The 20,190-nt window shown below is 41.1% G+C and overlaps 3 protein-coding genes across 5 annotated transcripts; all 3 read right to left on the bottom strand.

Annotated features, from left to right (window-relative positions):
* Positions 1-456: 456 nt before the first annotated feature.
* Positions 457-8,840, bottom strand: LOC112897137 (cycloartenol Synthase-like). 3 transcript variants are annotated; one of them, XM_025965347.1, is made up of 19 exons: positions 8,421-8,840; positions 7,844-8,064; positions 7,438-7,623; positions 7,265-7,354; positions 6,964-7,161; positions 6,540-6,624; positions 5,840-6,006; positions 5,348-5,536; positions 4,872-4,985; positions 4,634-4,753; positions 4,431-4,553; positions 4,218-4,316; positions 3,665-3,721; positions 3,004-3,050; positions 2,792-2,935; positions 2,149-2,326; positions 1,462-1,542; positions 1,227-1,310; positions 457-959 (listed from the first exon to the last, which is right to left on the bottom strand). In XM_025965347.1, exons 2-19 carry the CDS (start codon positions 8,036-8,038, stop codon positions 828-830), a joined length of 2,289 nt encoding a protein of 762 aa, XP_025821132.1. In that variant the 5' UTR covers positions 8,039-8,064; positions 8,421-8,840; the 3' UTR covers positions 457-827. The 3 variants fall into 3 exon arrangements, 2 of the variants coding, with proteins under 2 accessions (XP_025821132.1, XP_025821133.1); XM_025965348.1 differs by having other exon boundaries at positions 7,844-8,061; XR_003229586.1 differs by lacking the exon at positions 457-959 and having other exon boundaries at positions 1,242-1,310; positions 2,730-2,935.
* A 1,653-nt stretch (positions 8,841-10,493) lies between these two features.
* Positions 10,494-13,243, bottom strand: LOC112897951 (mitochondrial pyruvate carrier 4-like). The gene is made up of 6 exons (XM_025966356.1): positions 13,092-13,243; positions 12,053-12,164; positions 11,552-11,650; positions 11,398-11,450; positions 10,890-10,963; positions 10,494-10,797 (listed from the first exon to the last, which is right to left on the bottom strand). Exons 2-6 carry the CDS (start codon positions 12,105-12,107, stop codon positions 10,746-10,748), a joined length of 333 nt encoding a protein of 110 aa, XP_025822141.1. The 5' UTR covers positions 12,108-12,164; positions 13,092-13,243; the 3' UTR covers positions 10,494-10,745.
* A 2,299-nt stretch (positions 13,244-15,542) lies between these two features.
* Positions 15,543-19,471, bottom strand: LOC112897251 (probable protein phosphatase 2C 44). The gene is made up of 5 exons (XM_025965516.1): positions 19,175-19,471; positions 17,258-17,509; positions 16,818-17,100; positions 16,576-16,730; positions 15,543-16,115 (listed from the first exon to the last, which is right to left on the bottom strand). The coding sequence occupies exons 1-5, from the start codon at positions 19,325-19,327 to the stop codon at positions 15,975-15,977; spliced, it is 984 nt and encodes a 327-aa protein (XP_025821301.1). The 5' UTR covers positions 19,328-19,471; the 3' UTR covers positions 15,543-15,974.
* Between the last annotated feature and the right edge of the window lie 719 nt (positions 19,472-20,190).

Raw genomic sequence — 20,190 nt, 5'->3', positions numbered from 1 at the left:
ATACTTAGGGCCTGGATCCTATGGAAACATAGGAATGCTTGTGTCTTCGCGGGATCGGCGCCACGCTGCAATTGAGGCCTTTAAAGATGAAGCTCATGTTTGGCAATTTACTAGGGCTAAGAGGTTTTCTACCCTCTGCCTCGAGCTGAGTGTGGCCCAAGTTTAGTGTTTGTTAGCTGTGGTGGTCTGGTCCTATGTTTGAGTGTGTTTGTAAATCTTGTTACTTAGCACAGTATGCTCCTCACTCTGGTCCAAGGTGAGGAGGGTTCATCCTGTTATTGGACCATTCATTCTCTCTTAATACAAAGATACGCGGCTCTCCTGCATGTTTTAAAAAAATGGGCTTATCTGATGATAATAATCTTGTATAGTACTCTGTCCCAAGAATGTAACACAATTTTGTCGCAGAGAAAAAAGGGTCTGCTGTGACATTAATCAATAACATAGTGTGTTTGATTGGATAAGCTACAGGACACAATTCATCTGAACTATGATGATTAATTACATGGTTAGTTAGCCACAGTGTACTGACCTTTTGGAGTTCAAATAAATATAGAAATGCTGGTACTTTTTACATTTCTCTTGCACATAAGATCTAAAAAGAATGTGCAATTTTTAGGGAACTCTAACAATTACCAAAATTCAAACTATAATGCAGAATTTTGTTCTATCTATACATATCTGCCCCACTGTAATTACACTGTGCTATTTGCCTTTTCTTTTTTACTTGAAGGCATATAAAACCTGCCATTGGTTTCAAGAAATAACAAGGCACCATGCTTGCCAAATTTTGCCAAGTAAAACTGCCAGCAGATGCTTGATGTCAACTAGAGGGTTGGCCATTGGAGGTCACATTGGAGGACTAATTTCTGGTACTCTCCAAGAGCCCATATAGGAAATATGTTGCGGTAAGCCATGTAGCATAAGGGACCATTTTTCAAGAAACTTCCAATCATTTCCTGCAGCACGATTAAAAAAACAAATTGTTAGTAAATGAGTGCTGACTGATGGACAACAGTGGATCTTTGGATGGAGGTTATTTACATGGATACTCGAAGTTGGGAAATTCTTAGAGTACTGAAAAGGAAAAAAAAGAACTGCATTGCAAAAATCATGCTAAAACTTCCAAGTTATGTTATGAATTCTATCACTTGTAAATTTTGAGTAAATAACATGGAAATTCAAGACTTAAACTTGATTGTATAACAAATAATGCAGTATAGTACCTCCTGTGGAAAGTCGCCATTGCCTAGCTGCATGCTCATGATAAGTCTTGCTGCTTTGTGCAGAGGAATAGGATCTCTTTCCACCTGAACTTAGCAGAAACGTTGAAACACTTTCAAATAATGAATTAGATCTGAACCTTTAAGTTAATACTACAAATTAATTGAATTATTTTGGATCAAATATGCATTGCTCTTGTTGCCCATTAAATCTATTGTACTTTTAAAAGGTCATCACCTGTCCAGCTTTCATGAGAGCCAACATTGCCCATGCAGTGTTCACTATATGTGACTTCCCCCCATCCAGAATCGTATATGCCTGTTTACAATTTGAACACGCACTCAGTCTCTTGAATTGAGTTGCAGCAATGCAAGGCAATATCACAGAAAATAATTCTTCAGCATAAATATCAGTGCGCAGTAATCATCCTGAAAGCAAATGATGCATAACGTCTTCTCTCTCTCTCTCTCTCTCTCTCTCTCTCGGGTGAGTAAAAGATATATACTGACTCTAACCAGCAAAACTTCAGTTTTTTTTTTCATTTTCAATTTCGAAGGTACACATGAAATTCATAGAAAGACGTATTACAAGTCATGGTCCTGTTGCCATGCAATTGCATGCAAATTTTTTAGATCTAAGGATATACACTACCGGATACCAGCACTTTGCCGAGTGTTTCATTTGGCATCGGTTGTTTCATTTTCTCCAAATAAACCTGATATTACGTTTGATATTGATAATTGGTGTTCTTAATGAAGTCGCAATCCGCTAAGAGATAATAGAAAATGCATTACAGGTTTTAACTTTTTTGAAGTAAACTTGAAACAAGATCAAAGCATGTTTTCATTGTCTGGATGTATTGTTTGCTCAAAAATGTGCGAAGTTACAGTCCATATATGTAACAAAGCATCCATATATGATTACCTTGGTTCTGGATGAAAGATGACTCTCACCCCATCCACCATTGCATAGCTGCTTTGACAACAGGAACTTACAAGCCTTCCGAATGCAGGTGCTGTTACTATAACTCTGTCCAACGGCTGATAGACCCTCTATAGCAAACCATGTACCATATGTGAAACAAATACCCCAAGATCCAAACCTGTAAATCAGATCAATGATTATCTGTTTCTCAATGTTCTATGTGGTTTTAGCACTGTTTTAAAATCTAAGGCACAACATGACATCGGTTTATTTTTATCATCAACTTGTCTTATTTGTTTGCTATATCAAATATTACAACTTTTATAATGTGGTTAGCAACCAACTCTTGTGAATGTGTATGTATGCAATAGGACAGTAGTAAGACCTTGCTATTTTCTCATCTGCATAAGTGTATTTATTGAAGCCTGCGACTTAATTATGACAAGCTTGTGACTCAATTGTCATCTCGCTGAAGACCATGCTGAGCTATCCTGGGAATACTGTTTCGTAGGTCTAGGTTTTACAGTGCCAAAAATGCAAAATAATGCGTCAAATTTAAAACTTTATCCTTTGCATCTTACTGCTCAGTAGCTCTTTAAATAAGAACTCCCATTTTCTCTGGTCATGTTTTAGGGGTACTGACCATGAGCCATCATCATTCTGTGACTTCTCAATGAATTCTTTAGCTCTCATAATACAGTGATCAATTTCATCTTTCCGATGCCCAGGGCACTTCTCACAAAATAGCACAAGTGCTTGGATGACTGATGAGGTACACTCGACGTACCTGCATTTTGTATGCATGGAATTTCAGTCATAGGAGAGTTATAGCTAAGAAAGGTTGTGAATTCTTACTGATGCTCCACCATGATGTCTGCATATATTTCTGTCATGTTGAAAATCTGCCATGAAAAATATCCAAATCCTCATTATTCAATGCTCAAAATTTGTACGTATTGTTTAGGCTCTACAATACTAGTCTCCTTATGACAACTATTTTTTTGCACACGAGATGACAGGTAAATTTCCTCAAAAATTATGTCCTTTACATTTGGCCATAATTTTTTTTGGCAATGTACCATTGTATCGATTCATACTTGAAATGTTGGTTATTTAGCTCCATGCCTCCATGGTATTTATGTTTTTCTTTCTTTCATCTTGGACTTCTCATTACTATCTTTACTCCTTTTTATATAACTTAACTGTGAATGTGCAAGTTAAAGTTCTTTAGAGATGACAAATAACATGCTTGCCTTCACTGCAATAGGGCTATTGTTCCTAAGCATGCCTTGTGGTCTGCGAATAAACACCAAAGCTGCTATAGTTCATTTAAAATGCTCCCAAAGTAAGAAATTCTGAGACAACATAATTGCTTTCAGATATCTTGTGATCAGAATTGCACTAAATACCTAAAGTCCTAAACCAAAAGATAGGAAATAGTATATATATTTGCTATCACAATGCATTTATAGTGCACAGATTTGCTTAACAAGTCAAGCAGAAACCAGGAGCATACCTCCATCCATGGATATGTGCGAGCTAGTTCCCAAGTTCCGTAGCCACCATTAGGGTTCTGTATCAATTCAGGGGTTAAATCTGGTTAACCACTGCTTTTTCTTGGCATATATTTAATATTTCAACCATTATGCAGCGTCTATAATTTCATATGCTAAAACTGATGGCATTTCTCATTTGTATGTGTGTAGAAATTGAGCTTTGCCTTTTGTTTTCAGTACAGTATGCTGTTCAAAATTTCCATCTAGACTGTTTGCATATACATATACTTCTTAGAGTGTACGATAACCATTTGCTAAAGAGGAAAATTTGCATCACTGCATTTGCATAGTATATTAGTTTTTATTGTCACTTACATTGCTTAATGGTAATTAACAGCAGCTATAGCTGTTTCTATTTTCTTTAATGGGAAAACTGCATGGGAGAGTTGCTACCATGGAGATAGAACTGTTTTGATTCACTGGTAAACTCTTAACTCTACATGAAACAAAATCGCTTCAATATATTGAACCTTTCTAATAGCATACTAGATGCAAAGTAAAGTAGTATCATGCCTGTAAGGATAAGAGTACGTTCACTGCATCATGTAGGCGATAGGTTTCCATCGGATCACCTGCAATGTCTGGTGAAAACTTTGACAGCAGTAACAAGGCCTGAAAATGAGAACTCATATCACTTTGTGTTAATAGGTTTCTTGTTTTCTGTGTATGGTTTGGGTCTAGTAATGTTATTGTGATCTGTAAGAACACTGATGACAGATTTTGAACCTTAAGAGCTTCAGCTGTGCAATCTGAAACCTGCCAACCCTGATCTGCAACCTGGAAGGCCCACCCTCCTTTAGATATGTGACGGTACTTTCTGCTGAAGTCACCAGAAGGATTGTCCATGATCTTAAAATTTAAGTCAGTAGAGTTAATCAAGTAAGTTTATAGAAATACAACTGATAGAACTACAATTTGGACAATAATACCTGGGATGCTTTTATGAAATCATGCGCTTTCTTCAAGGTATTTTTATATTCTTCTGCAATATTACACGCTAATATTGCTTGAACTGCGAAAGCAACGTCCCATAATTGACCGGCACAGACCTTTGGAAAAACAATTATGCATAAACATCATTTTTTAGCACATGGTGTTGCAGTGTGTAAACTGCTGGGATATTGTATTCTAAATAAAAAGAGGATTCTAGAGAAATATCCAATTTACCCGCACTTTCATGCCATCTTCACCAACCCACAGGAAATCAGCGACCCTAGCCAAATGGCGCTTGAATGCATCTGAACTAGGATCTTCAATCCAACAGCACAACATGGATAATGCCTGTAATGTTTATTCTTTGTAAGGACGTGTGTAGTATTCATTAGCACCAGCTAGAATTGATGCGTCCATTCATGTAAGAAATATTTCCTAAGTTTTTGTTGTACCAGTTCTCCGTACCGTGCATTGCTAAGGAGTGAGTGAGTGACTGACTGACTGATTATGATACACAAACTGGAAATTCCTAGGATAAATTAAAACAAGAGAATGGAAAAATCCTATGTAAGCTGATATTTCAGTTTCTTAATTTGTTAAAAGAAAGGAATCGGTTACAATTACTATTCAAAACTTGGGCTTGTTTCTGCTGTGATGTCAAAAGTTAGCTGCTGTGAGTCTCGTGTGTTTAGAAGACATAAAAGTCTTACCTTCTGCGCAGCACCAATGCAGATGTACTGAGAGTTCTCATCTTCATATTTCAAGAACTCAGCGATTTGTTGGAGGGCTTTCTTTCTCATGTAGGAAACTGGCCACCGTGTGAGGAAAGGTTCACCAAAACTGTAAAGGCAGTCAGATAGGCACTCCTGTAGCCATGTATGTGGATTATACACATCTTCCTGCATTTCAATTAGCAAGTTTTTCACCAATTCTAGAAATAAACTTATGAATAAAGAAATATACTGACATGTTTGAAGATTCAAGTTACAGGGATTTGATGCATCTGATGTGTTTGTATTAGGAAATAACATGACATCTACATACAAAAAGCATGTGGCTATTTGCAAGCACATACAAAAAGTTTAAATGTCTGACAATCCAGACCGGTAAAAAGAAATCATCTACACTATTCATTTAGTACATCAATCTGAAATTATATATATAGTGTTTGCATATATGTGTTAGATGTTTGACAGACAGACCTTTGCACATAATTTGCGTGCTTGCTTCCAGTCAATCTTTTTATATGGATGAATATGTAGCTCTTCCCTTAATGACAAAACCAATCTTGTTATGGGGCCGACAAATTTCTTGCCATATAAATAGGACATGGGAATGAAAGCCATTCTGAAGTGACTCCACAAACGTCCTACATTTGGAAGGAAAACACACCAATGATGAGATCGAGTTGGCCCTTACATAACTACTGTAGATGCTACAATATTATCTTAAAGTATCAAAATAACTAAAAGATGTGACAGAATTATTTTCCTAATACTAAGCAAAAACTTGATCAACCTAGGAGGAACTAGGTAGAATTTAAAAATAACAAGAAATCGTTTGAGTCAAAGAGGACTCAAACCTAAGTGGTAGAGATGTACACCTAACTGAGGTATGCTTAGTTCCTTAATTTTCCTAATACTGAAGACTAAATTTAACTTGAGCGTTGTTATCAGTAATGGTGATAACCTATATTATGTGTCAAGATCTTTATTTTTTGGAGGTACTGGTAACTCTTGATTGTTGACTCAAGTCACTGCAGGGAATCTTGATCTTAAAAAATATCAATCTACAAGAAATTTTTGAGGTCTTAATCTGCTCTATGCACAGTTCTGACAACCACATTGCTCAACAACCAAGCAGCTGGTTCTAATATAACTATATACCAGGGGGGAACTCTACCTGGTTGAATAGGAACCAACGATGGAAGAAGAAACAGTTCTGGAGGGATGGGATTTACACCTGACCATTCAAAAACTCCAAGCACCTGCAAATATCAGGTATGCAGTTACTGCAAAGGGTAAAGGCAGGTGGATTTTGCATAGATGATTGTTGGTATATTTATTTATCATAATAGTACATTTCTTCCAACTGATAATATAGTTCAAAAAATTATTTCGATGCTCTTGAAAGTCTCATTTTCCATTCAGAATACTTTCTGTAGCTCAATGACTGTATTAATCATATGATATCTGTATGGTATTAAATTATTAAATTTAAAGCCTTGCTTCACTTGAGATAGATTAAGTGCAATATTTGATAAGAGTTAAGTCACTTCTGGAAACAAGTGAGTTACAATTTTGAAGATTCAACAGAGGATTGGTACCGAGAGCCAGACTTTTCCCAAGATTGGAATCATTGTTGCACCGCCATGGTCATGTACCCATTTTCTTGCTTTAGGCATGGACATATCTGGTCCATCATCAACACTCTCACCTAGTAGCCTCAGAGCAGTGTAGTTGAGAGCTGTGCTGAGCATGGAGCTTTCACCTTCTGCGTGTAAGCCCCATCCTCCATCTATGTTCTGGTTCATAAAATTGATTATTAAACACTTATTCAAATCTTGATGAAATGTTCCAGGAGTTCCCTTAAATTATTTGTAGTTTCCTGGCAATTCTGTAGCTTACCTGACGATTATACAGGTAACGACAAATCTCCTTGCGGTGTTGGAAAGATAGAGTAATACCTAATGACTCGGTGACATATAGAACTATAATCTGTGGTACACAGCATTGTCACCTTGGTGTTTCAAATTGGATCATAATTTCAAGGAAAATAAAAATTCACGATTTATCTTTACCATGGTTGCTGTAGTAAATAGTGGTCCTGGAAAATCCCCGGGCCAATGCCCATCATGTGCTTGTATTGCTGAGAAGTAACTGAGTGCTTTCCTCAGTTTCTCTGATACTGTGTTTGGATTAATATCAGCAGGAGTTTCATCTTTTGCTTTCTGTAGATCAAAGCTGAAGTTGTTCTCCTTCGCTAACTGCAAAAAAAGGATGATATTTTAAGATACTAAATTGTTGTACTGTTTCATATCCATGGGCTGATCTCACAGTTGACAAATGCATATACATGTAGCCTACAAATCGGTCCTTGTTGATAATATAAGTGAATTTGGTGTAAAAGGTTTGTGTATTCAGTCAGGGATCTGATACTATTGAATATCAAGCTCTGCAATCATCTTACTCAGGTCTGCATCTTACCTGCATGCGAGCCAAGATATCAGAGCTGTGTCTCATTCGGAACCTGTTCTTCTGGAATTCTTCCCGTGCAGAGTCAACAGCTTCCTTCTCTTCATTTGATCCAAAATTTTGATCGAATTCCCATGTTTCTCTTCCAATATTACTGTTCCCACTCTTGATCCATGGTCCACCCTCAGCAATCTTGAGCTTCCACATGTTTTACAGCTGAAAAGATGTACCTGCTGGGGGAAATGAAATATATGTTTTAAGATTAGCTGCCTGTTCATAGTGAGCATAATATTCTCGTAGAAATTTCAGTAAGATGTCTGCATATTGAGATTATCTTGTCTACTATTTTTCTCTTGGAGTTTTTGTTAGCTTCTCTGTGCAGCGGCGCTACTCAGTTTCACAAGGCTGTATTCACACCTTGCTTTGATATGACTGTTCCTTTTCTGAAATCATAAACATTACATTGCTTGCTGGATGCAATCTGTTCTACAAAACTAAAATCGTGAAACTGCTCGATTCTAGCTCTTCCTGGAAGCAAGAATGCATCATGCATTTGAGATACATGCCCAAATAAAAGAACCACACTTACAGAACTTTTATCTTCCCTTGTCTGCAGGTGCGATCATCGCTCAATGCTGGATCATCAGAGAAAGCCGCAGCACAGAGCCAGGTGACGTGCACTGCCAATCAGGCTGTTGAGCCCCTATTTATCCCCCCCGGGGAGATCATGTGGAACCCATGAGAGCATCGTCAAGTTGCGCGAGGCGCCACGGAAACGCGCCTCCTGCGCAACTGCTCGTAGAGCCGTGCAGGAGGGAAGCTTGCTTGGCAGCTGAGAACTCGGGGAAATGGCTTATGTGTTGAGTGGCTTGTGCTGCTGGCTGCGTCGTCACAGGAACTGCATGCGATGCTGCTCCAGTAGGCTATGGAGGCGACATGTGAAAAGAGAGAGAGAGTGGGTGTGAGCACTGTAGGCGAGCCCCAATTCAATTTCAGCTTCTTGGGTTCAAGCTGGTGACTTCATGAATTGATCGAATTCGACAAAATTTTGAAAATTCTATCACCAACCCACGCGCGGAAGTTTCTTGTGTGTTCTATTAATGCGGCAATTTCTTTCCGTGCTGTGTAAGATTTGCTAAGGCGTCATAGGGTGCAGGTACGTTTTATTGACTTTTTAAAAAAACTGTACGTCCTTTCCGTGGAAAAATTGGTTCAGTACCGTTAAAAAAAGAACCTAACTTTGAAAACATAACATTGAAAGTTTCCGATTTAGAATAATAGCATTGAAAGTTGCCTCCGTTACTGCAATCTACCATTCCTGCTAAGTTGGCGTTAACTGCAGCTAAAAAATGAATCGAACAAGAGCATGACGAGCAGGGCAGCTGGGCATCACCGACGAGCTCGCCGGTGCCGCGGCCAACATGCTGCGGAGGGAACAGAGGACGAGTCGAGGGAAGCGGGGGCCAATGAGAGCATGGACAGGGAGCGATGGAGGCCACGGTCAGGGCTGCGGATCTTCCTCAAGAGGCGGAGGCGGAGCAACGCGGCCGCCAGCGCGTCTTCTAAAACTGGCGCGATGAATCCAATTTTCCCTCCTCCTGTTGACTGATCAGGGAATACAAAACCACTCGTCTAAAGCTAGCTGAGAACGTAAATCGATTGGAATTTCGTTAGATTTCAATGAAAAATTCAAAATTTTAAAAAAAATATAAAAAGTAGAGAACTTATTTTTTTAAAAAAGTTAGACCTTCTCTTGATTTCAGAATGTTGTCACATGTTGAAAGCAACGATTGTTTGCTTAGGAAAAAAATATTTTTATCTAACTACCCGTTACCATCCACTAACTCGTGCGATTAAGGCCGATTTTCGTACGATTAAGGCCGATAATCAATATATATGCGGCAATTATTGATGATGCTGCAGCTGGGAGCGAGGGAATTATCGATTTTCAACTGATTATCGTTACCGGAGGTCACTGATAAATGCTGTATCGCCGGTAATGTAATCCTTGTGACTGATGCATCCTACGGTGACAGGCTCATCAATATGCTGCAAGCAGAGTTAGCGGGGCCGCACGCATTACTTCTGAAGAAGTCAACGAACAAAACAAGAGCTCTGGCCAGGAACTGGGTTACTGGAGGTCCCATCCCAGTGGCTCGCATGCCTGGGATCAGGGGGCAACGAAGCCCCCGGATGTAGGCACGCATGCCTACTCGGTCTCTTCTCTTGTGCCATGCTTTCTGGAGCAGCACGCATGCGCTCATTCCTTTGTGTCACGGGTCTTGCTGGGTCACAGGAACTGCATGTGCTCTGGGATGAGTCGTAGGATCAGGGCAGAGAGAACTGTGCATAGCTCCTGGAGCGGCGATTGTCGGGCAACTCATCATGCCCCGCCGGACAATCTGCTGAACCTACTCCACAATTGAAATGACCGGCTGACAATCCATACCAAATGGCACCAATTTGCGCCAAATTTTGCAACCGAAATACGGATACGAGGGGCTAATTTCTAGTTTCTACAATCACTACCTGCAAAAAAGAAATGTCCGGGTACAACAATTCAGCTTCATTATGATCATAACAAAAAGAGCATCTCCACACCGTGAAGGATACCGACGACATCTCTGAACCCTGGGTTATGATCAACCAGCTTAGCAAACGATTTCGAAACCCCGAATAAGATTAACTGAACAAAAACAAAACATATAAACATGTATTTGCATGGGTTTTTTCCACAGGTGCACAAATGCATGGCTTCATGGGTCGTTATGGGCAGAAAATTTTCACATTAATCTGCTCATGACTTCAGAACGAGAAAACATATAGCAAAAGATTCATGTCCTGGATTGAAAGAGACCCTTGCAGTCTCGGGAAACTGGAACATATAGCAAGTTATTCTGGTCTGTTGTTGTCATTATGCTTCCAGTTGTGGAGCAGCTTCCTTCTCACCAGATAAGTAATCTTGCCTGCAAAGGAGATTGACAAACAAACCATGTTATCTTCTCACTCTACACATCAACAACAGGAAGAAACTTGATGGCTTGGCTTTGGGACAAACTTTATCTTCCGCGAAAGCTGATACAGGCCCGTACCAGCCATTGCAACATTAACGCTGAAAAGGTTCCAGTTTTTCTGCAACAATACAGCAATCCATAGCAATCAGATGAGCAGCAATTAACATTCTAAGGCTACTAGGTGAGCAGCAATATAAGAGGGAAACAAAAAAATATGAAAGGACAACACTACAAACCCAGTTTTTTTCTTCTAAAAAATGTGTGCAGAATTTCGCTAATGAAATTTCAGCTCATTTTAACAAGAATAAAACCAGTTTGTTCTTCTGAGATGAGAGTCCTGGGAAGCTCAACAAGTGAGACATCAACACTCCATTTCAAGGAGCAATATAGAAAATACATCATCAGAATACTAATAGAAGAAAGAATACATTTGTTGCAAGAAAGGTCAAGTTTAAAAGTTACTTGATAACATACAGCCCGCCCCACATCACCTTGTATGTTTCAGTACCTAATTACAGTACAATAGACAAGTATCAGATATGGATGACTTACCGGTGTGATAACCAAGCTGTACCTTGACCAAATGAGTCCAGTACAAGTAACAGCTGAACACCGTGCAAAAGAGTTAGTGTACCCGAATTACACAAGAATGCATGGTTAACTAAAGGCCATGTTATCTTAAACCAATTGGGTAACTTGATCGTACCAATTTGCTGAGGATAAGATATCTTTTCAGGTGGCTTAGCAAAGTCAGCAATGTTGGCAATGCTGATACCCCATTTGAACGTTGGCGCCCAGAAATGAACTACAATGATGGTCAGATCAAAGTCACAGGCCGTATGGCTAATCTGTTAGGTGCACTAAGCATCACATTATCAACAAATGAATGCAAATAAGTATGGGCCATTTTTGTTGGGACATGCTTTTGCAATTTTCCAGTACAAAAGCACATTACATTTCCCACTACAGAGTCCAGTGTAATAGTAAGTTCATATGTTTGATATCAAATACTACCAGTAATACAGAACGGGCATGATTGGAAATATTGGAATAGGCACAGGCCATCCATAGTTATTATATATCTTGTCATTGTGCAGGACCAAACCAAAGGTGACAACCATGATTAAGCAAAATGGGAAATGCCATTGTTCATTGTCCACAGAGGAGGAGAGTGAGAGAGAGATTAAATCCCAAGAAAAGAACTAACTGGTTTTGGGGCCAGCGGGATGGTTCCAAAAGGCCTGAAGCTTTGTAGCAGCCATTGAAACTATTGCACAGTTCTCCGAGTGATTTCACCACCTAATTCTTCTGCGGCCTCCCTACAATAAGGAAAACAAAATAATGTCTCATGAGGTTGTCATCATCATTCAAAAATAAATGCTCCCATACAATAGATATGCCACCAAAGGACAGAACATCCTAGTATTGGGCATAGGAAAACATGTCCAGAACATGATGGTACAGCAGTTTTGCAGTCTTAGAGATAAACTACTGATGTAAGGAGGGCATCCCAATACCGAAAATCCAAATGTCCAGAATACAAGAACCCTGGACATGTCGCGGTTCCAAAACCCAGATGATAACAAGCAGCAGCATTTTTCAAAATTAGTACGCATCACACCATTGCTAGGTCTATTGACTCATGCCGCAACTCCGAATTTCAGCAGGCTATATAAATAAACACGACCCGCAATCCGAAACAAGAGCAATGAGCGCGCTAGAAAGCAGATGCGCTCAACCCATCAAGAAGGAAACTATTACAAACATCGAACCTCGGATGAAATCATGCTCAAGAGCCGAGAGCGATGCCGGAGCAGTGCCATCACTTTGTACCGGTAGAATTACCCCGGGTTAGACATGCTAGCGGTATAAAAGTCAAAGGCACCACACCACAACTCCGGGCAAGAAATGGCACTACCCCGCAGGAGGACCAATTCAGAACGCCATACCGCACACCACCCCAAGGACCAGGGGCCGCGGCGCTTCAACTGAATGAAAACGTTGGGGGAAATAAACAGGGCCGCTACCGCAACAACCTCACCAAAATCAAGTCCGCCGCCGGCCGGAACGACCGGAACCCCACCCCCACCCCACCCGCCGGGAAATACGATAAGGGGGTCTCGTCAGGCCGCGCGGCCCCAGAAGCGCCCGCCCGCCCGCCCGCCCGCCCGCGTCGCGAACCCGATACGTACAGACAAAACGGTGGAGGGGGGAGGGAAAGGGTAGGAGGAGGAGGGGCGGGTTACTTTGCGCTCGCTTCGCCTCCGGCGACGGCGGAGGTCAGCGAGGGAGGGGTCGGGTCGGGTGGGTCGGCGGCGGCGGCGGTCTCCCTCGGGAATCGAATCGACCGGCCGCTTCCGCTGGGATGTAGTTGAGGCCTTGAGGGTGATAGGCAGGCAGTGGGGCCCAGCCCAGCCCACCCGTACCCTGCGCATTCCTCCTCACGCATCCGCTGCCGCCGGATCGGGAATGGACGGCGGAGATCGATGCCGCCGTGCAGTGTGGACCAGCTCTAATCCGTATAGTATATGGGTTGTCTAATCAATCAATGGCCAATGGGAGTTAAGAAGATGGTTGATCCGGAGTGGTTGGAAATCGTGGAGTAAACAAACAGTCGAACAAGTCCAATTGCCTACGCATCCAGCTTCAAGGGGGTTGCTTGGTTTCGGTCCTAAACTTTAAGTTCTTGTCACATTAAATATTTAATTATTAATTAGAAGTATTAAATATAGATTAATTATAAAATTAATTACACTTATCGAAGCTAATTCGCGAGATGGATCTATTAAGACTAATTATTTTATAATTAGTATATATTTATCGTAGCACAACATTATCAAATCATGAATTAATTAATTAGGCTTAATAGATTCGTCTCGCAAATTAGCCTCCATCTGTGCAATTAGTTTTGTAATTAATTTATATTTAATACTTATAATTAGTAACCAAATATTTGATGTTACAGGGACTAAAGTTTAGTCCATGCAACCAAGCATCCCCTTATTTAGCACACAATAGATAGCCGCCGTAGGAGCAGCACCATCAGTTGCGTCAGACAAAAGGAAAGTAATGAAACTGAAAAAAAAAGCTGGTCAAATATTCTAAGGTTACTGATTTTTATCTTAATTTTTCCATAAAAAACTCATTTTAGTTTCGTATGGGTCCACGCGGTGGCAAATCTAGCATTTGAAGTTCGGATGATCCAACAACACAAACTTTTGATAATACCACAAAAGCTTAATGAAGTATCTTTTAAATATCTTCAAGTTCACCACTAGGTTTGAAATTTGCCAAAAAAAAAAAGCTTTCAGACGTATAATACTTTAAATAAGATTACAAAATGATCGCAGGAGACAGCAAGCTACATCAGACCTACATACCATGCCTAATTGCCTACCAATATGGAAGGTACCAAATCGATGCATGGCTTTCTAGCAGCTAGCTTGCTGCATCTTGCGATCATACTTGCAAATTGCAACCAGACGTGGAGTGAAGAAGGTGCTTGTTGTTGGCTGTTGCTGGATGCCAGGGCTGCGTGCGTGTGGAGTATTTGCGCTGATTCTTAGGGTGGACCGGGACTAGATCCGCCCATGGTCCACGAACTTCTAAAACGAAGTTTTTGTTTCATTCGGTTATGCCCTTGCATATGCTACTTTCTTTGATGTGTGCGCAGACGGCGTGAATTTGAAGAAGCTGCACCACACAAGAGAAAGGGGCTAATATGTGGCACATTTATTTGGATCTATAGTTCTGGTGTCTCACCGGTTCTCAATCTCCTCCAAACTCAGGTTCATCAGTCCTCGGCAAACTCCAGCCATGTCTGAATGCCGGTCTCATTTGTTTGTTTGTTTGTTCTTTTTTTTTTTAAGAACGGGGAAGAGAATCCTCACATAGTTTCAATGAAGGAGCTTCTTGCAAGCTCATAGAACCACGAGGTTCAGCAGTTTTACAACCAAAGATCTCACAACAACACATGCAAGAAAGGCACGGGGTTACATGCCAAGGGTTACTTCTCCATAAACGGAGACATATTGCGAACAATGCCACCTCTGAGCAGCTATATTCCAGTGAACTTCATTCCACAGGTGACTGTAAAGCTCAAAGTCGAATTCGACAGACGACGACCGTGACTTGCATCGCATCGTCTTTGTAGCATATCCGGAATCCAAACGACAAGCCGCTAACACTATTTGAGGGGATGAAACCTTAAAGAAGGAAACAACGAGAGGAGAATAAGCAGATATAAGAGAGAGGATCATGGTCTCGCGGCACGGCATTTGATGAGACGATACAATCAAGGGCATTTGGCTCTTGTGCAACCATCAAGGGAGAATACCAGCGAAGGACCATTAAAGCACTTGGTGCTGATGCCAAAGAGGTTCCTCCACAACGACGGCTACAAGTAAGATGCGTCATCACATTTGTCATTAGATCTCGTGTCCCGTCGTAGTATGTTTGTGCCAATCTAAGTCTGTTAAAACTCTCGGTCATGGAGCAGGTGCGCAGTCATGCAGTAGAAAATCGCACAAGACGTCGATGGTCATGTGACAGTTATCCTGAATATTAGTTATTTTTCTAGTATTCAAAATTTAATTTGCTCAGGGGGAAGTTAGATTCCGACAGTCGTAATCCCGCACTCATTCTACTCCTGCTCTCTCCCTGTAATCTTCACTTGCACTCTGCCAATTCTCATCCTCTCTCACAAACAGAGTGTACTTTATCCCAAGTTGTTTACATATACACACAAACACACACGAGTCACAAAAAGCAATCACCAAACTATCACTACGAGTCTACAACCTTACATATATTCTGTACCGTCTTTGCATCTTCAATTTGGGCGGTTAATTATTTCGAGTCTCCGGTCCGACAGTATTTTTTTGCTTCTAACGTGTGTATATATATGCACAAGAAGAAGAAAAAAAACAGCCTACAGAGGCTGAAAACACCCAACCCAACAGTTTTCATTTGGTCAAGAATCTGCCCACTCTGGTTCTGAGCTGCGACAGATCCAGACTTCACCAGCTACAATGTACCCAGACCTGGTATAGGAGGAGACAATTCCGTGGATGTAGATAAGGCGGAATGTGACAGGTCCAGACTCTGTAGATGGATGGTCCGAGATAGACTCAGCATCGGAACCGGATGACGATGCATGAGATATCGTCCTTGCTCATCCTCCCCAGGGCCTCGGACGTTAGTCGCTTCGCTGCTGTTTGTGGGTCCTTGGTTGACTTCACCAGATCAATAGCTTCTTGGTTCTTCATTACCTTTACTCGGCAAAGACAGAGCCAAACAACAGATTTGTAAGTAGACTTTTAGGAATATAAATCAGAATATAGATGACTCGACATGTTAATTTGTTGCTCAGGCATATCTGTTTCTATTTAACATATAACAAGAATAGCAGTATTTTAACTGGACCACCAATCATAGTGTTTAGAAGAATGCATGATGTAACCTAACAACAAGACAAAGCTACACCAACTTGGCCCATCTTAACCTAGTGACAAATTGGTTAAATTGGTCTTGGGAAGTTGCAATTTATTTTGGCTCAGGAAGTTTTCTGGGCTTTCCAATAGAAAAGGTAAATATCAACTAGTGGACAATAAAGCAATAAGAAAAAAGATTTTGGATTGATATCCAAAATGAAAAGATAAATGCTAGGTAACAAATTCTGTACTGTGCAAGGTGATAACGTAAAGTGAGATTGGCAAAGAAAACACGTACCTTCCATAATCCATCACTGGCAAGTATGACAAATTCAATACTCGAGTTTATCTGTATATGCTTAACATCCGGTTCTGAGCTCAAGTGTGCCTTGAGGCTCTGATCACCAAAAGCTCTTGCAACGGCAAGTTGGCCATTTACGCGAGGAACATCACCTATCAGCAACTAGAAAATGCATTGAGACAGTTGACATTGCAATTGGATAAAACAACGATGAAATAGTTAGGTGATTAGATGCTTACCGGGAAAAGTAGAAACAAAACCACCTTGCTTTTCAATCCTTTTTCGTTCATTAGTTGTATGGGGTTCATGATCAACAGTAAGCTGATTAGCAGTACCTCTTTCACACACAACAGCTCTTGAATCACCTATATTTGCTATCCACAAATCTTTACCATCAACTACAATAGCAGTAACTGCTGTTGAACCTCCTGGTCCTAGTTGTTTAGAGTTTTCCAGAATATATTTGTTTGTAGAGCTGTATGCATTTTTAATGGCTTCTTGAGGGTCCGACCAGAAGAGAGGCTGTAAATACCATAAATGGTTAAGTGGATGAGTATCGTTGTAGAGGAAATGTCATAAATTGAAATTATATAAGCTTCTTTCAGTATGTTTTACATGGAAATAACATAAATTTAGTCATGTTTTACATGGAAAATACATAAGAAAATGTAAATCTTACCTCTTTCAGTATGTTGTTAAAAAGATTAGCTTTCAAATAACTGGCCACGCTATCTCCCAAATGGCCATCATAAATGGCAAACAGACCAAGTTCGTGATCATTTTCATATCTGTACTCTGCTACATGGTAGTCTTCCATGTCATGGCCAGATCTTCCTTCCACTAAGTGAAATCCGTGTGTTACTTTGTTGCTTGACAACTTACTTTGTCCTTTTCCAGTATCAGATGATGATGTACTGAGACATGCTGCGGTCTTTAGAGTACATGTAGAAATAGAAAACACAGGTTACATCAATAGATTCATTTTAAAGCCCTAGCAATTGTTAAAGCATTGATGGAACAAAACAAATTTAAAAGGATATCCAATCCAAATTGTGATAAGGTTGCCATTTACAATGATAATGAAGTTTATACAACAACAACAACAACTTAGCCTTTTGTCCCAAGCAAGTTGGGGTAGGCTAGAGATGAAACCCACAGAAAACAAGAATAAGAAACACAAAAAGGGCACAAGCCAAAGGAAGAGTTAGGGGTTAAACAAAAAGTAACAAAGGTCACGGTTCAGGTATGTTAATTGCTAATCTCCAAGCGCTCCTATCCATAGCTAATTCCTTAGCGATATTCCACTCCTTAAGGTCTCTCTTAACCGTCTCGTCCCAAGTTAGTCTAGATCTATCTCTACCTCTCTTTACATTATCGCCCCGCTTTAAAACTCCACTATGCACCGGCGCCTCGGGAGGCCTCCGTTGTACATGTCCAAACCATCTCAACCGATGTTGAATCACCTTCTCCTCGATAGGTGCCACCCCTACCCTATCTCGAATCTCTTCGTTCCGGACTCTACCCCTTCTTGTATGCCCGCAGAACCAACGCAGCATACGCATCTCTGCTACACTCAGTTGCTGGACATGTCGCCTTTTTGTAGGCCAACATTCAGCACCGTATAGCATCGCCGGGCGATAATGAAGTTTATAGTGTCATAAAAAATATTTGATGAAAATGAATATCCTAATTACTATATAGTTAGCATTGAACTAAAAGTATTGAAATGCTAACGGTTGCGCCACCGCCACATATAACCACCACAAGCTCCCTCTGTCAATACTCCACCATCCTCACTGAAGCATGAAAGTTTGTCGATTTTTCTCTCGAACACGCAGGAGAGCTGTGCATCATTGCATTAATAGAAGAAGAAAGGTTGTCGATTTCATCATTTCAATACCAGTCCTCACATCTCTCATGCCGCAAAATTACACCTTTCATTATCAGATCTTCATAACCTGCTGCAAAACTCCACCTACCATGCTAAACCTTCTTTTTCGAGGAAGTAAATTTAAATCAATCAAGAAGCCTCACTTTAAGGGTTTAACACTCCCTGACCTGAATGATTCATAGTTTCACACCGATTACACTCCAAACCCAGCTCTCATTATAGTGGTGCGTGTGGCTCCACAGCGTTCTTATGCAGTCAGGTCTAGGCATACTACCACTTGCCCAACAGAATTGAATCCTACCCACTGTAAGGCTCAAGCTAAGGTACCTAGCTTTCTTCCCCCATCCTCATGAGTCATGACCAAGCAAAAGATCAATTCCTGTACTACGCTTCGAGCACCCCCAATTGAAAGTTGCATCATTTCCTGGAAGCACAGCTTGCTCGGAGCCGGCTGATGACACAGGAAAAAAAGCTAGCAAATTTAAAGCTTGATTTTTTTTGGAAGTAAATTTAAAGCTTGAACTTAAAGTAACTTTCCTAAATTAGCGCTCACAACGCACAGTAACAGCAAGCTCGCGAATTCAAGGGTCTCGTCCCGCAACCGGGCGTGGACCTCGAGGTACCCCGTACCCACCCGGACTCACTGGCGCCGGGGAGGCAAAAAGGAGAGCAGAGACAGCAGCGACCCTCTAGGCGGTTACCTACCATGAGCATGTTGAGGATGTCGGGCCGCCTCTTGCTGCGGTGGAGGCGGGCGCCGCCCCCGGCCCCGGGGCCCGACGGCGAGGACGAGGACGACGAGGAGCAGGACGCCGACGCCGACGGCGGCTGGCTGTCCGCCGCCTGCCCGCCGATCATGGCCGCCGCAGCACTGGTTGGGTCGGTCTCCTCGGTTCCCTCGTGCTCCTGTTGGCTCTACTTTACATTGGAGTGCCCGTGAATTTCTTTCCCCATTTCTTTCTCTCCCCCCGTCTCTGTTCATGAGCTCCCTTGTGGTTAACGGGATGGGCACGCACGGCGGTGGCCGGCGCGGGCCACATCGGGTAATTAATTTCGCAAAGCCTAATCTTTTTGTGGCCCACGTGTCTTGACCCATCGGCGTGACAGCATTGCTAGTACGATCTACAGTGCAAACACATTTGTCTTGATCCGTCTCTAGAAATACGCAAGTTTATGCAAGTTTTTCATATATGGATATCATGACTGGTTACGCGAAATATACTTATAATTCAGCTAAAAGATGCTCGGAATCCACAAAGTTTTACCATTTTATAAAAATATAGGAACTCATATATACATTGGATAAATCAAGCAAAACTCGTACGAAATAAAAAAGAGTGATTATATTAAGCATACACGCTACTCACTTGCCCTTAAATATGTGGCATCTAGGGCAAATAAATTAGTTCATTTTTTACTTATTAGCACAGTACTCGTGCGTTGCTAGGATAATATAAGTTTACCTGGATTTACATAAAACCTCCAACTTTGTGCTCTTTCACTCCATATACAGACGGTATTAATTATCCGTGTTCTGATTGGGATTCCGATTAGGATTCGGATTGATGGACAAAAAATTATTATTTACTTAGAAATAGTAGAGATATTGACACAATATCTAGTACCATAGATCGCCAGATCCACAGGGCAACCAAATGCAAGGGAGAACTGCCTTTTTTTTTCCTTATTCTTGGTAAGTAGGCCCTCCTTTAGTTGGAGGT

The sequence above is a fragment of the Panicum hallii genome, chromosome 6 (genome assembly GCF_002211085.1).
Source record: "Panicum hallii strain FIL2 chromosome 6, PHallii_v3.1, whole genome shotgun sequence".
NCBI lineage: Eukaryota > Viridiplantae > Streptophyta > Magnoliopsida > Poales > Poaceae > Panicum > Panicum hallii.
This window is presented reverse-complemented; position numbering and strand designations above follow the sequence as displayed.

Coding starts and splice junctions, on each gene's coding strand:
- LOC112897951 (XM_025966356.1), bottom strand. CDS start 12,107: ATGGCTGCTACAAAGCTTCAGGCCTTTTGGAACCATCCCGCTGGCCCC. Junction 11,451..11,551: donor ATCTTATCCTCAGCAAATTG/GTACGATCAAGT, acceptor CACGGTGTTCAG/CTGTTACTTGTACTGGACTC. Junction 10,964..11,397: donor ACAGCTTGGTTATCACACCG/GTAAGTCATCCA, acceptor GTATTGTTGCAG/AAAAACTGGAACCTTTTCAG.
- LOC112897137 (XM_025965347.1), bottom strand. CDS start 8,038: ATGTGGAAGCTCAAGATTGCTGAGGGTGGACCATGGATCAAGAGTGGG. Junction 7,355..7,437: donor TATTTACTACAGCAACCATG/GTAAAGATAAAT, acceptor TGTGTACCACAG/ATTATAGTTCTATATGTCAC. Junction 6,007..6,539: donor GTTGGTTCCTATTCAACCAG/GTAGAGTTCCCC, acceptor TTCCAAATGTAG/GACGTTTGTGGAGTCACTTC.
- LOC112897251 (XM_025965516.1), bottom strand. CDS start 19,327: ATGATCGGCGGGCAGGCGGCGGACAGCCAGCCGCCGTCGGCGTCGGCG. Junction 17,101..17,257: donor TTAACAACATACTGAAAGAG/GTAAGATTTACA, acceptor TGGTATTTACAG/CCTCTCTTCTGGTCGGACCC. Junction 16,731..16,817: donor TTTTGTTTCTACTTTTCCCG/GTAAGCATCTAA, acceptor AGTTGCTGATAG/GTGATGTTCCTCGCGTAAAT.